The sequence below is a fragment of the Anastrepha ludens genome, chromosome 2 (assembly GCF_028408465.1).
Source record: "Anastrepha ludens isolate Willacy chromosome 2, idAnaLude1.1, whole genome shotgun sequence".
Lineage (NCBI taxonomy): Eukaryota > Metazoa > Arthropoda > Insecta > Diptera > Tephritidae > Anastrepha > Anastrepha ludens.
Window position 1 is genome coordinate 146,475,838 of NC_071498.1, and position 15,242 is coordinate 146,491,079.

Here is a 15,242-nt window from a genome sequence, read left to right on the forward strand (position 1 = left end):
TGAATTTTTGTATTCTGTACCCATGTCCGAAATGAACGTCTTCATTGGACCGTAGATAAGAATAAACTTTTCAAATATTGCTTTCGCAACTGTCTTGGCATTTTTGTCTTGGATGGGTATCGTGACTATCATGTCGCATATTATTGTGACTGCATAAGTATTGCCATTAATTGTTGTAGGTAGTGGTCCTATTGTGTCTACAAAGACTATATCAAATGTACCTGTAGGTGTTGGTGTTATAGTCATTGGGCTTTTTAAATGCTTTGTTATTTTGGTTTTTTGGCATTTTTCGCAAGTTTTTACGTACTTAGCAACATCTTTTGACATTTTATTCCAGAAGTAATGTCTTTTAATTTTCATAAGTGTTCTGAAAATTCCGCAATGACCGCCTTCTATAGGGTCATCGTGGTATCTTTTTAGAATGTCCATTACAGTTTTAGCATCATTAATGTGGGTCACCTCATTCAGTAGCGCTACTTTTACTTTATTTAATATCATATGGCCCTTATTTTTAAAATCATTAATCGAGACAAATTCGAAAATTTTCTCGCTAGGTGCCACTTGTAAATTATTAATGCCATATTTGTCGGCCACTTCGTCGAGCCTAGAGAAGAATTGTCCTAAGTCAATTTTCCCATTAACAAATAAGTCATCAATTTTTATATGTATATGCCATTATAGATTTTCCTCGTTTGATGTAACATCGTGTGGGTGTAATCTTTAATTTATTGTATTTTCTGACGTCAGTGTTATTAATTGGGACATATATTTTGGGCTTATCATATGTTTTAATGTGCTGCTGTGTAGTTGGACTGCTGTTATTTTTCGACATTGATCTAGTCACTATTTTGTATATATTTTGATTCTTTTCATTTATTCCTTTTAAGTCATTGATTGTAATGCGAGACAAAGCGTCCGCAACGTGATTATCTTTTCTTCAATTTTTTTTTTTTTTGGCATAGCATATAATTTTAATGCTAATATCAATAAGGTAATGACTGTGATTATAATTAAACAAGTTTCGATTAAATTTAAGCCAGTATTAACGACTACTTCGTTTACTACATTGGCATTGGGTTTATCAACTTTCGATAAAGTTTTTCCCATTTCTGAAAAATTAGCTATTGGGGACCTTATACCGCAAATCAAATAATTTATAATGTAAGGATATATAATTTATAAATTTTGTTTTTACATTGAATTTATTTATTTTTTTTTTTTAAACGACAATGTGTGTATAAACATTTTGAAAAATTTTGTTTTTACATTGGATTTATATTTATATATATTTTTTTTTCAAGTTAATTCATTCATTAAGTAAACACATTATATTTAACATATTATATCAAATTCAAACATTTTCATAATTTAAAAAGACTTTCCGAATCATTTTTTTTTTTTTTTTGCTTAATATATTCATTTACAGTTTCATCTCTAAATTTTTATAAGGCAAACATATAACCAACAGAAACCAAAGTTGTTCAATTCTCGCCATGTAAAGAAATAATTTATATAATATTATATATTTTTTTTTTCTGCGAGCGGTTAACGCTTGTCAGCCTATACTGTCTACGTGAAGCACGCACAGTTTTTTTTTTTGTTTTTCTGTTTGTATTTATTTAATTTGCTTACGCTGTTGCAGCAGGAATTCCAATTTCGAGATGCGTTCCCAAATGGAGCAAGCCTTGTTCCAAGGTGGTGGTGGCTGAGTGTTGACTTCTCGGAGGAGATATCCATGACTCCAAAATCCATGACTATTTCGACTTTCTTGATCGGCTGGTTTCTTTAATAAATGGTTTCTTCTCCTATACTCCTCAATGGAGATAGCTTTCGGCCCTTCTGTGGTCATCTATCTTCTGGTCTATTGGCCAGACCAGGAACTTCACGCAACTGGTAGATCTTATTGGCTGATCAATACCAGGACTTTGTTATTATTATTAGCATATTATATTATATGCTTTCCGCCACTTGTGCAAAAAATCTTAGCACCAAGCTGGACTTTGGAATAAGCATTTGAGCTTTCCGCCACTTGTGCAAAAAAATCTTAGCACCAAGCTGGCAGGATCGCCATGTAATGAAAGTATTATTGATTTGTTTTTAAAATATTTATTTATTTATTGCTTCAAGCCGGGCGTCCAGCTTGTAAAGCAATTGTTTTCTTTCTTGTCTCTTACATACTACGTACAAGCGTTTTTATAGGAATTTTTGTCAATGCAAGCCAATAACAATTTTTCGGTGTTTACTTATGTAATATGATTCTAGCATTCACGCGCCGCACATAAAAGAATTACGTTAGCTATGTTTGCATTTAGTTTCAAGTGTAATGAACCTTTTAAGAAATATGATACTATTTAAACGGCACAGCAAAGTGAATGCATAAGTGGACAATAAACAAAAAACCAAAACAAAACAATAAATGTTTATGAATATTAATGTTAAGGCATATCCGACTTATAATCATACTACAGTCTTGTACATAGTAAGCTTTGTAGTTTTAGGCAAAAGTCGAGACTTGAACAAGTTAAGGTGGGCATAATACGTTTTGTTACGGCGGTGATGGGATCTCTAACTGCAGAAGTTAAAAAGGTCATAAATTTTATTCAATTCAAAGTAAAAAATGTGTGAAAATAATACAAAATTAAGAATTAATTGCTCGATATGACCACCTTTTCCCTTGACAATGTCCTTGTACGGTCCAGAAACGAGTCGCAAGCTGCCTGAATGTGTCTTGCAGGTATTTTGGCCCACTCGCGGATAATGGCTTTTTTCAGCGCTTCGAGACTTGTGAATCTTTTAATTAGGACATCTCGCTCCAAAATGGCCCAAAGAGAATAATCCACCGCATTTGCGTCTGGTGAATTTGAGAGCCATTGTGTGGACGTTATGAAACTCGGAACAATGTTTTTTGCCATTCTTGATTCACACGAGCTTTGTGAGTCTGTGCCAAGTTCTGTTGAAACGTCTGCCACCGAAATGTTTGTCTGCCTACGGTTTCAAAGCAACCTCCAGAATTCTTTCCCGATAATATTTCACATTTACCTTGACGCCAGGCTCGATGAAAACGATTGGAGAGCGCCCATCTGTGGTTACAGCGGCCCAAACCATTACCTGTGGCGGGTGCTGCCTCTTGGTGGCCAGTGGAAGACTCAAATTCTAGTATGAACGGTCGGTCAAATAAATCCTTCGTCAGAAAACACAATGTTCGGAAATTGACCGCTTTCGGCCAAGCACAGCAACTCCTTCGCTCTCTCAAGTATGACTTGTTGCTGCTTTGGTGTGAGATCATGCGCCTTTTGGATCTTGTAAGGCTTGACTCTGAGATAATTTTTGAGTACGCGACGGATGCTCGGGTCAGATATTTTCAGTTCTTTCGCCATTTGCTTGGCACTTCGTTAGGGATTTTGTTCAAGTCGCTTCTTCACTTTTTGAACCATTTCACGTGACGTTGCAGTCTTTTGATGACCACCTCCATAACGTTTCGCGATGCCACCAGTATCATTGTAAGGTGTAATGGTGAAAGAAACAAAAACTTTATTTACTTTAAGGTGCTCGAGCTCACGAACAATCGCTGATTGTTATTTTCCAGCCAAATAAAGGGTTTTCCAATAACAGGTGTTACAAGTGAATGGATTGCGCTATCGAGAGATGATTAACGATTTTTTATGGCCGGAATTGGATAGTATTCATTTGAACCACGTTTATTTTTAACAAGACGGCGCTACGTGCCACACAAGCAACGAAACCATTGATCTTTTACGGAAAAAAATTTTGGGCCGTGTTATCTCTCGAAGAGGTGATCACATTTGGCCACCGAGATCTTGTGATTTAACACCTTGTGACTTTTTTCTTTGGGGCCACGGGAAAGAGAAGGTCTACGCCAACAGTCCAGGGTCGATTCAAGACCTCAAAGATGGAATTCGTGAGGCTATCGAGGACATAGAGCAGCCACTTTGAAATTCGGTTATGGAAAATTTCATGAATAGGAAGGATAGAATAGGAAGCGTGGTCGGGGTGGTCATTTGCCTGATGTTATTTTCCATTATTGACGGCATACCTTCTTCTTTATAATGAAATAGCATTTTTCATTGAATATCAAAATAACACCTCTTATTAAAAACTTTTTATAATGCAATCATCAATCAAGTGCATTCGAGTGCATGCCCCTTTTGTTTGTAAGCACAAATTTTATAACAATTTTTCAATATTTGAGGTTATGAGTATAACTAAAAATAAAAAGTTAATTAGGGGATTCGCTTACTTTCGATATAAAATATTCAATATACAAATTAGCTTTTTTTGTTGAAAAATATATAATACAAATTAAATAAAAATTTAAAATAATTCAACACTAAAATATCCAAATTATTACTGATGATTTCGAGAAACAGGGAATTAACACATTTCACACTTTTGTTTACTTTTTCCGATTTTTTTTGTTTTTTGGTTTGCTTCCAACAGTAAAAAAATGTTCTTAAAATGGCTTCAACCTCATATATATGAGTCGTTTAGCTTGTGAAACCATTCCAAGGCATATTCGTATCCTAAAAATGTAGCTGCATTAACTGGCATTGCCCGCACCACCAACATCCAACTGCCGCGGAACAAACGGCGCCAACCATAGAGCTAAACACACGAGTATAACACATACATATGCACATTAATATTAGATATTCCATGAAGCTTACGCAAATATTATCTAAAAAACTTACTTTAAAATTTTTCACCAAACAATGTTTTATATTGCGATATTGTTTCTTACTTTCTGCTTGCATGATAGTCTTCACAACATCGAAAGGTATAACACACACCCAGGAAAGAATGCCGGCCCAAGCTCCTGCCAATGTGGTTACCAGAAACTCGACATTAGAATTTTCATTTTTGTTAAGACGTTCGTGTCGACGTTTCTGCACTAAGGGTGTTTTTTCCAAGAAGTCAACGGTTTGACGATACACCATCATATAAATACCATAGGGAAACACATCGCTAGGAAGAAACAGCGATCAGAACAGTTTCTTTTCCGCATAAAATAATCATACATCATACTAAAGAAGAAACAAGTATTGTACCTACCGACACATCATAGGTAGTAAACCTCTATATAATCCAGATACTCCATCTACTTGTATAACTTTTTTAAAAACACCCCAAGGAGTGCGTCGTTGCCCAAAAATATATTCATTGTAATCTACGAGCAGGAATGTGTGTAATACACTGTGACTAATATTTCTATGGGCAAATAAGTTTTCCCGGCAATTACTTACAGCAATGAGTCTGAAGTCGCACCTTAATCAGCTCAATGGGGCATGCGATGAAAGATTGCACAAAACCGGCTATGGATCCAGCAATGAACATGTTCTGATACTCCAACTGCTCACGTTGATAATCACTGTGACAGACTCTGCGCAGTTGTCTTAGATGATTGCCGTAGATGCCAAAAAGAATTGAATTAATGGCACCCGTTGTTACAAACGGAAATAGCATTCCTCTGTAAAAGCCATTTAACTTTAAAAAATTTATTTGAATATAAGCTTCTGTGTGTGAGTGCGTGCAACCAAGTAAGTAATTAAAGACTTACCCCATTATTTCGGTTATAGATTTGACTCACAGCGCGTGGCACCGATGAGTTTGAAGCTTGTTGCCATGTTTTCACAGTGTCTAAAGGATGGCCGATAAGAACTCCACAAGCACCTACAAGATAAAACCCCAATGCTATTATTTTATAATATGAAAGTGTTAAAGCGCTTGATTGAATGAATGAATGAAATTAAAGTTTGCACTTTGTCCTCATGGTCTTTTGTGCCCTCTACTCATCACAGTTCCTCATCCAGACCCAGTTCTCTTATTTAACTAACTTAAGATAGAGCTGGGTTGGACTGAGCGTATGTGGCTTTCTTCTGGTTTGAAATGGTCGAGATGTCGCAACCGCCAAATTCAAGAAGTACAAAATTGAATTTCGAACAAAGAGCTAATATCAACTTTTGTTTTAAAATCGGTAAAACGTTTGCCGAAACATTTCAATTGATAAAAACAATTTATGGCATTAATGGTCTATCTCGTGCCAGAGTTCATGAGTGGTTAACACGTTTTAAACATGGTTGTGAGGACATAAATGACAAAGCACATATGGGCCGCCCAAAATTAGTAATCACCGAAAACTCCATCGAAATTGTTTGTAAATTTATCAAAAATGAACCGAAATCATCGTTGAAGTTCATGAAATCGGAGTTTACTATCTGCAAACCATCGATTTATCGCAATTTAACTGATCAGTTGGGCTTACGAAAGGTCTGTGCACGTTTTATTTCGCACAAGTTAACTGAGGACCAAAAATTGCTCAGAATTCAACATTCGAAAGACCTCATTAGAGATGCGAGAGAAGACGAGAACTTCCTTTACAACGTTGTAACTGGTGATGAAAAGTGGTGTTTCCAATATGAACCTGAAACTAAGAGTCAAAGTGCCGAATGGAAGGCCCCAGACAAGCCACCACTCAAAAAATCGCGTTTGGAGAAGTCAAAAATTAAGTTGATGATCATTACTTTTTACGATTCCAAGGGAAATTCCCACAAGAAGTTCGTGCCAACGGGACAAACCGTCAATGCAATTTTCTATCTTGGCGTTTTGAAGCGTTTGTTGCATAGCATTCGTCGAATTCGCTGTAAATACCGCGAAGGAGGAAGCTGGCGTTATTCCATGATAACGCACGGTGCAGCTCCTCGATCCACTCTTGGGACTGATTTTTTGACCAGAAATTGCATTTTATCCGTCAATCACTCATTGTATTGTAACTTCTCCTCTTCCCTGTGACTTCTACCTATTCGGAAAATTGCATTTGGCCGTTAAAGGAAAACGGTTTTCGGCCGTAGAGGCCATCCAAAAGACTTGTACCGACATCCTGAGGGACATCCCGGGTTCCGGTCAATGACCTGAAACACTCTTTCGAAAAGCTTTTAGATTGCGCAAAACAGTGTATCGAGGCCAGAGGGGACTATTTTGAATAAATAAACTCGAAGTTATCAGAAAAAAGGTCTTGCCGTCAGTCTTGTTTATTTTGGACTTCACCTTGTAGGACCCCTAGCTCGTTCTAAGCACGTTTATGCACCTCTGATTTGGAATCCAACTTATGCCTCTCATTCAAATAGAATTAAAAGGGGTTAACGAAATTTTATTCGTTTCGCTCTGTACCCTCGGAAGTCTCTTGCCAGTAAACGCAACGTTTGATATTCGATGTTTGTTTTCGTTGTTATTTCGACGTGATTCAATCGATTGACCCTTAATTTCGAACTGATAAACTTCAAAGTTTTTCATAAAACTTTACGCTTTTACTATCCAATTAACGTCAAAACAGTCAAATCAAATTACTCTAACTTTTCCCCTTTGGTAGAGCCCTCGTATTACTGAGTTAAATAGTATCTACAGAATAATTCGCCAGATTTTGCTAAGCCAAGGCAAATGGAGGGACCTACAGTTTTAAGCCGTTTTTTACGAGGAGCTTTTTCATGGTAGAAATACACTCGGAGGTTCTCTATCATTTTGGTGTTTCATGCACGGAGATTCGCGCCTACGCACTTCCGAATGTAGTCACGCACAACCCTTGTTATGTACATAGATAAGGGGTTAGGGGTCTATCTTAAAAATATTGTGTGAAAATTTGAAGTGAATCCGAGAAATACTTTTCGAGTTATTCAACAAAGGGCGCTCAGGCCTAATTCTCATCGGTATGCTGAAAAAATGGATGCTGCACATATGAAAGGTAGAATGTTACATAGGCAACAGCAAATCGATATTTTGGAAGCTGTTATGACGGCTGAAGAACTAGTATATGGCCCAGGAATAGATGACACAGTGTAAGTAATTAAATAATTTGTATAACTCTACATAAATCGATAGCAAAACTTCAAATGCGTTTTTCTTAAAACTATGTTTTTTGAACTGGTGATCACTGTAACTTAAAAACCGCTTGGTAGATTTCAATAAAATGCATACTGCTTTTGAAAAACATAAAAAACTCGTGCCTGATCGAAGGATTTTTTCTAACAATTAATTGTCGCTTTTTTTCTCGAAAATCTGAAAAATATTTCCTGAGGCCACCATATTGTTAATTTTGAAAAAAAAAGTTTCGATCAGGCACAAGATTATCTATTAGTAAACCTAATTTCTCTTGTCCGATTGATTTTAGGTGAATCTCTAAGGACTTGTGATGATCACCGCAAGGGGCTTCTGGAGAAACGCGCTCCACACAAACAGTGATAACTTTTACAATTATAAATTTTTTTTTTTTGAAATTTGATATATTAATGCTATGTTTTTATTTTTGTAAAATAAAGCAATCGACTAGCAAAAAAGGAATTGGAATTGGAAATCATCATTTTTCGGGCCTCTGATTACCCTTAACCGCATAAGGCAAAATTCATTTCAAAAAATGAAAAGCTAAATCCGAATTTCGTTCGTATAAATGGTTTCAATCTACCCGTAACAAACCCATACTGGTTAGGAGAAGCTTTTTCAGAACTGGAAAACTGCGCTCGGAATTTTGTTATTTCCTTTTAGCCGACACTAACAACGAGTCCCCAATTAATTCATAATAAACAATTCTAAATAAAATGGCGCAAACACAGTTCATGCCTTTATATTTTTAGCTATCTCTGTTTTTCTTTACAGATGTGAATAATTGAGGAAAAAGTCAAATTTTAGCACCTGTTCAGAAAAAAGGCAAAAAAAATCATTTGTTTATTCGGTGCAGCTAAATGCTAAATATGAGAATTTTTGTATAACCAAATTTTTATGTATGTAGTAATGCGGGCATGTGTTTTATTTCATACATACATACATACATACATTCATATGTACAAAGCGCAATTAGAAGTGTGCCTCAGTGAAAGTAGGTTTTTATTTCACATGCCAAAAATACTGTAAAAGATCAGGGGCGCCAGGCATGAACTTGAACAAATGCGAAGGCGGCAAATACGAATATTGAAAATACGACGGCCGAGCACGTGTAGCGGATGTAGTGGATCGCTTTTCGTGTACTAGATAAATGTTTTTATAGATGTGCCTATATGCATTTGTGTGTGTGGATATTTTATTTCAGATGATGCATGTATTATATTGCATCACTTTTTAAAGAAATATTAGACGGATTTGTGGCGAATATTTTAATAAACAAATCTGAATATATGGACTTAATTTCTGTTATAAAAATTAGTACGACGTAGCTAGTACTTTCTTTCTACTCACCGCCAATACAGCCTGCACCGAAATCGTCCCATTTCATTGTAATTGCTAATGCAATAAAGTGATTTTTTTTTGTTTTTTTTTTTCTTTTCTTTTCACAGGAAGTATTTTATTTTTATTCCATAAATGCTGGTTATTTTAATGCATTAAAAGTAATATTATTAATATAAAATTATCTAAAATTAATCGTATGTAATTATTGCGCAAAAAAACTGCAGGCTACAAAATAAATTATGCACTGCCAGATAATCGAGAGTAATTGCAGAGACATGCTAAATAAAAAAGAAATAAGCGCATGCATGCATTTTTCAAACTTTCAAAAGCTCTGCTAGTTAAATTAGTGCGCTACTGACACATGCCTGTGCATGCATGTATGTAAGCACCTGGTCCTCCACCAAACGATTTCTGATCGATTGAACTTTCAGTTAAGTGATTTATCATTAGGAAATGTCGTGATATTGGCAACTTCGGATCATGCAGCAGAAAATGTGTGTCAAATTGATTCTCGAAATTCTATTTCAAGATTTTAGAAAGCTTGTCCTGTCGCATTAAACGCAAGACGCAAATTATTTGTAACAATTGCTACAATTTGTAATTACGATTGTTACAAATTATCAAGTGTTGGTGTTCAAGAATGATATTCAGTTCGCCTTGCAAAGAGGGAAAGTGAGAGGGCAAAATGACATTTCATTTTGAGGGGAAATTGTTAGTTTTTACTGGATAGATTTTTACTTGTTGGAATTTGCAAGTAACAGCTGGTAGCTAAGTAAAAATAATTGTTATGGACAAAATAAAATGATGCTAAGCTCGTTACTTTGCATTTAATTTGGTTCAAAATTGTTTACTTTTTTTGATTATTTCCCGCAAATTTTTTACAGGTTTCGCGTCCATGCACTTTTTTATATTTTTGTCTTTGAGAGCGAATTTTCGAAAACTTAGTTACTGGCAAGTTACTGGATAATTTTTACATGAACAAACCTGAAATGTGTACCAGGTAGCAATGAGGTACAGTTAAACAGTAATTTTTTCCCATTCAGCCTCGATTCTGCTGAAAACGAATATCATTGCTACCTGGCATACTTTGTATAGGTAGTTCCAAGTCAGACGCCTAGAACATACTTAAATTATGGAAGTATATAAGTAAATAACAATAGCCGCGGCTAATAAACAACAAAGAATCGTGAGCAGATTGGCTTTCTGTTGAGCTATTTAAATGCCACAGAGATGCGTTGGAAAAGTCAGTATTATATCATGTAAATGTACGAGTATGTACATGAGCAACTCAACTTCATCTGAAAATCATTTCTTATTCTCTTAGCTGCCTAAAAGGTTTTTAAATACATCAGCTTTCGCAGAAGGCTTAATGAAAATTGCCATCACAACTGCAGCGAAAAACGCTGTGTACAGGCCAACTAACTTGCATATAAGTGCGGTAAGGGCAGCTGTTTAAGTGTTAATGCGTGAAGGGAAGGTATGGGATAAATCTTACGAACCAAAAAATAAAACAAATATAAGTCAGAAAAACATACATATGTATGTATGTTAGTAGATACAAATACCTTTAGGTGCCGAACTGCGGCTCGCAATTTCTACCAAGCCTAAGATAGAAATCAGGTAGCAGGAAATATCTGAGATATTGAAGGAATACGTTCAACAGGATTAGTGATGCCAATTACAATTTTGAATAACTCTCACGACAGCTGGTTTTACGTTACCGGAACGTCCCAGATTTATGACTGACCAAGAACGGTCACTCCAGCAGCATTCCCCGTACATATGTATATACATTGGAAATATTTATGCTGCTACAACAACGATTTTCAATCGAAGGATGCTTTTCAATATTTTAAGGCGTTGATACCGTTGTTGTTGTTGTTTTTGTGATAGCAGTGCACCCTAAACTGCATTGACACCGTTGTTGTAGTTGTAGCAGCATAATCATTTTCCATACATATCGCACCCTAAATACAAAAGGGGCACAACTCAAAATTTTCCACACTCGAGCTTGACTTGTTTACAGTAGCACAGAAATCAAACTATGTGACATATCACGCTGAAATTTGCCATGTAAGCTCATAACAGTCCTACCAAAAAACAAAAAATTTATTTTTGCCATATGTCATCCGCGGACCGTTTTATTGATAACGTCTCGTTCATATTTGAGCTTCTGCTCATTTTGAGTTGTGCCCCTTTTGTATTTAGGGTGCGATATATGGGGAATGCTGCTGAGGTGACAGTCCTTGGCCGGATATAAATCCGGGTCGTTCCGGTAACGTAGAACCGACTGTCTTGGGAACGTGCATTGACACCGTCTTTCCACTCACTTTTATGCAGGGTCAATTATTCAAAAACGGTGGCGAAAAGTTGTTAGAGCGAAGTTGCTAAGCGAGACGTTCTCCGTAATTGGGATTTAGATAAGCGGGGTAGGCCCTATTCACAAGAGTGGCCCTGAAATCGCCACCAGGCTAAATAACGCGGAGTTAGTCTTCATCGTTGTACATTTTGTAAGGGAGTAAAAACTAGAACTCTAGGTATCCGGATATTGAATAGTGCGAATAACACCACACTCTGCTTGGATCAGGTTCATTGCTCAGCTGCTCAAATGTTTGTCCGATATTTTCAAGCTTTGGAACAATTGCTAAAAAAATAGTTAATTGTATTTGTCAGCATTTCTATAACTTTTCAACGATGTTAGCACGGGATAAATAACTTCTAAAACTAAAAAAACGTTCTGACGAGAAAGCATCAAGCAAATCAAGAATCAAAACAAGCATCGTCCAAATTCCTCGATGTACTCGAGCTCCTGCACCAAAAATTTTAAGTAATGAGCGTCGAACAGGTTTGCTGTTCGAAAATGTGCGAACAAAATTAAGAGTTCTAGTAAAAGCCACTAATGGAACGTTTCAAAGTATTCTAAGGCGAATCTATACAATAATCATACTATTTTTTCAGCTGATCGGTGCCTGATTGCCAAAGTTAGAGTATTTAAATTTCTCCCCCGCCCTCTTTTTCCTTCATGGCAGAAAAATTGGCAACAGCCCACCAAATTCTTATACAGTAGGTTCTGTTTTTATGCGGTAGATACGTTCCGCAAGAAACAGCATACAAAAAAACAGCATAAAAAAAGCTACTAGTTCTATAGTAAAACTATAGATACGTTTCAAAAGTGCTAAAACCGCATAAATCTGAAATAATGTAATAAAATCGCATAAAAAAGGGCACTAGTCCCATATTATAACTATAGATACGTTCCATAGACCGCATGAATCTGAAATAATTAAATAAAATCGCTTAAACAAAATATTGTATTTTTGAAAATTATATCTTTATTTAAGAAACGTCGGAATCGAAAAATAAATTTAAGTCAGAAATAGAATCAGACAATACCCACATGTTGCGCGTTCGTTTAGGATTTGGCGTAAACTCACTTTCGTCACTTGAGGAAATGTACACGTCTGATCTAGATAGTTATGCAGGCGGTTCCATACTTGTAGGGTTAGCATTTCTGATGTAATCTGTGATGAGTTTTTGCTTAACTGGTTTAGAATTTTGTTTAAATGTACAATTCCCGATAGGTCGACATGCATTTTGTAATTTAAAAAAAAACCGCACTATTTCAAAACCGCATAAAAGAAAGCCGCATAAAAACAGAACCTACTGTATATGTAAAATTCATGTCACTCTGTACGGATTCGCAGCACTTATCACTCAAAATGTTATGTAATTCTATTGTTTTCAAAGCATCTCGCCTGAAAGAATGCATTGAAACATTTTAATGCACTACGAACATATGTATGAGTATTTTACAATAGGAACAAATATATAATATGATCCTGAATGTGAGTAAATGCACATTAGGAAATGTGGCACCATGAACACATTTCGAAAAAGCAATGTTTGGATGCATTGCATGAACGCTGCATAAAATTATTCAAAAATAGAATTTTTTGGATTGTGGCACTCGCTATCGAGCATACCACTTCGAATTTTGAAATTTCGACGGACGACAACGAGTGCTAATTCAAACGAAACGAAAATGTCAATAGCATCAAGCGCGCAATAAGGGGAAGTATTTTGTATAAAATTCTCCCAATGTGCAAATTAATAATAAAACAAAAAAAAAAAGATTGTTTCAATGAAAACAAATTAAATCCAAATCAGAATCGAACAAATAAAAAAAAAACTAGAGTTTGATTTCTAATCGTTGCTTATTTTCAGCAAACAATTTTGGAATTTTTTATTAAACAATTTCTTTTTTCTTTTCACAAAAATATGCCGACTCAATTGTACAAAATTTTCAAACTAAAATGTACACAAGTAAAGTATAAATAAACATCTCATCTCACTCCACATCTCACAGACATCTCTTTCATCTCATAGATACGCCTTGGCTAGTATAAAATACTCGCAATGTACAATATTTAGAATTAGGAATCAAAGGGAGACAGCTTACGAAGGTACCAGCGAGGCAAACACAAGCAATTACTGCCTAAAGAGAATGAGAATAAAATAAACATTTGGCCATAACTGTAATCTAGCTTTTCTTCTTCTTAATTGGCGCGATAACCGCTTACGCGATTTTGGCCGAGTTTAACAAAGCGCGCCAGTCGTTTCTTTCTCGTGCTAACCGGCACCAGTTGGGCACGCCAAGTGAAGCGAAGTCTTTCTCTACCTGATCTTTCAAACGCAAAGCAGACCTTCCTCTTCCTCTGCTGCCACCAGCTGGTACCGCATCGAATACTTTCAGAGCCACAGCGTTTGTATCCATTCGAACGACATGACCCAGTCAGTGCAGCCGCTGGGTCTTTATTTGCGGCGCTATGTCTATGTCGTTGTAAAGCTCATACAGCTCATCGTTCCATAGCCTGCGATATTCGCCGTACCAACGTGCAAAGGTCCAAAAATCTTGCGCAGAATCTTTCTCTCACCCACTCCAAGCGTCGCTTCATCGGATGTTGTCATCGTCCACGCTTCTGCGCCATACGTTAGGACGGGCATGATGAGAGATCTAATTTTTAGCTAATTAAATTATCCCGTTTATCAAATTTCCAAATTAAAATTTAAATATAGAGTTTCTATAAACAAGTGCATCCGCAGTATATACTTACCTCTCTGTCTGATTGATCACTTTTTAAGTGACGCATTGTAGAGCTTAGTTTACTTTTTTGTTTTTTCACAAACAACTTTTTTCTTTCGATTATTCTGTTCATGTTCTTTTCCGGTTAGCCTGTTACTAATTTTCTGTGAATTTGTCAGTATTTGCCGTCAAAGAGAAAACTACCCAAAAAAGCGCCAATACACGAAACTGTCATGGCGCTTTTCTTATGTTAACGTATTTTTCTTTAAAGTTCATAAGTGTTGCGGAGTCCCGCTTATTTAAGGGGGTAGTATGGTTAATTCGGTGTAAAACAAGCATATTTTTCGAAATTTTTTTTGTCGACACAGTTGATTTATTCAAAATTTTAAAATTACTTCATTATAAAGTCATATTTAAAGAATATTGTGTGAAATTTTCATTGATTTTTATGAAGAAATGAGTTGGTGGCAGCGAATCTTCGCGGACGTCTCATAAAAAAGTTTTATTGCGGTGTCCCTCAGAACTCATTACTGGATCAACTAAAATCAAAAAACCGAATTGATTTCATCAGCTAATAAAGTTTCGCAGGTAACAACGTCGAGTTTTTTTTTTTAAATTTTGTCATATTTTAAAACAACAAAGTTTTAAAGTTTTTTTTATGAAAAATCGGTGTTTTGACTTCAAAGCGCTTTAAAAAATTAAAAAAAAAAAAAAAAAAAAAATTCGACGTTGTTACCTGCGAAACTTTATTAGCTGATGAAATCAATTTGGTTTTTTGATTTTAGTTGATCCAGTAATGAGTTCTGAGGGACACCGCAATAAAACTTTTTTATGAGACGTCCGCGAAGATTCGCTGCCACCAACTCATTTCTTCATAAAAATCAATGAAAATTTCACACAATATTCTTTAAATATGACTTTATAATGAAGT

The 15,242-nt window shown here is 35.9% G+C and overlaps 1 protein-coding gene across 2 annotated transcripts; it reads right to left on the reverse strand.

Annotated features, from left to right (window-relative positions):
• Window positions 1-4,069: 4,069 nt before the first annotated feature.
• On the reverse strand, window positions 4,070-9,486 carry LOC128855508 (solute carrier family 25 member 45). Of its 2 annotated transcripts, XM_054090464.1 has the most exons (6): window positions 9,238-9,486; window positions 5,576-5,688; window positions 5,262-5,502; window positions 5,071-5,185; window positions 4,710-4,983; window positions 4,072-4,623 (listed from the first exon to the last, which is right to left on the reverse strand). In XM_054090464.1, the coding sequence occupies exons 1-6, from the start codon at window positions 9,272-9,274 to the stop codon at window positions 4,489-4,491; spliced, it is 915 nt and encodes a 304-aa protein (XP_053946439.1). In that variant the 5' UTR covers window positions 9,275-9,486; the 3' UTR covers window positions 4,072-4,488. The 2 variants fall into 2 exon arrangements, with proteins under 2 accessions (XP_053946440.1, XP_053946439.1); XM_054090465.1 differs by lacking the exon at window positions 9,238-9,486 and having other exon boundaries at window positions 4,070-4,623; window positions 5,262-5,485; window positions 5,576-5,667.
• Window positions 9,487-15,242: the final 5,756 nt, after the last annotated feature.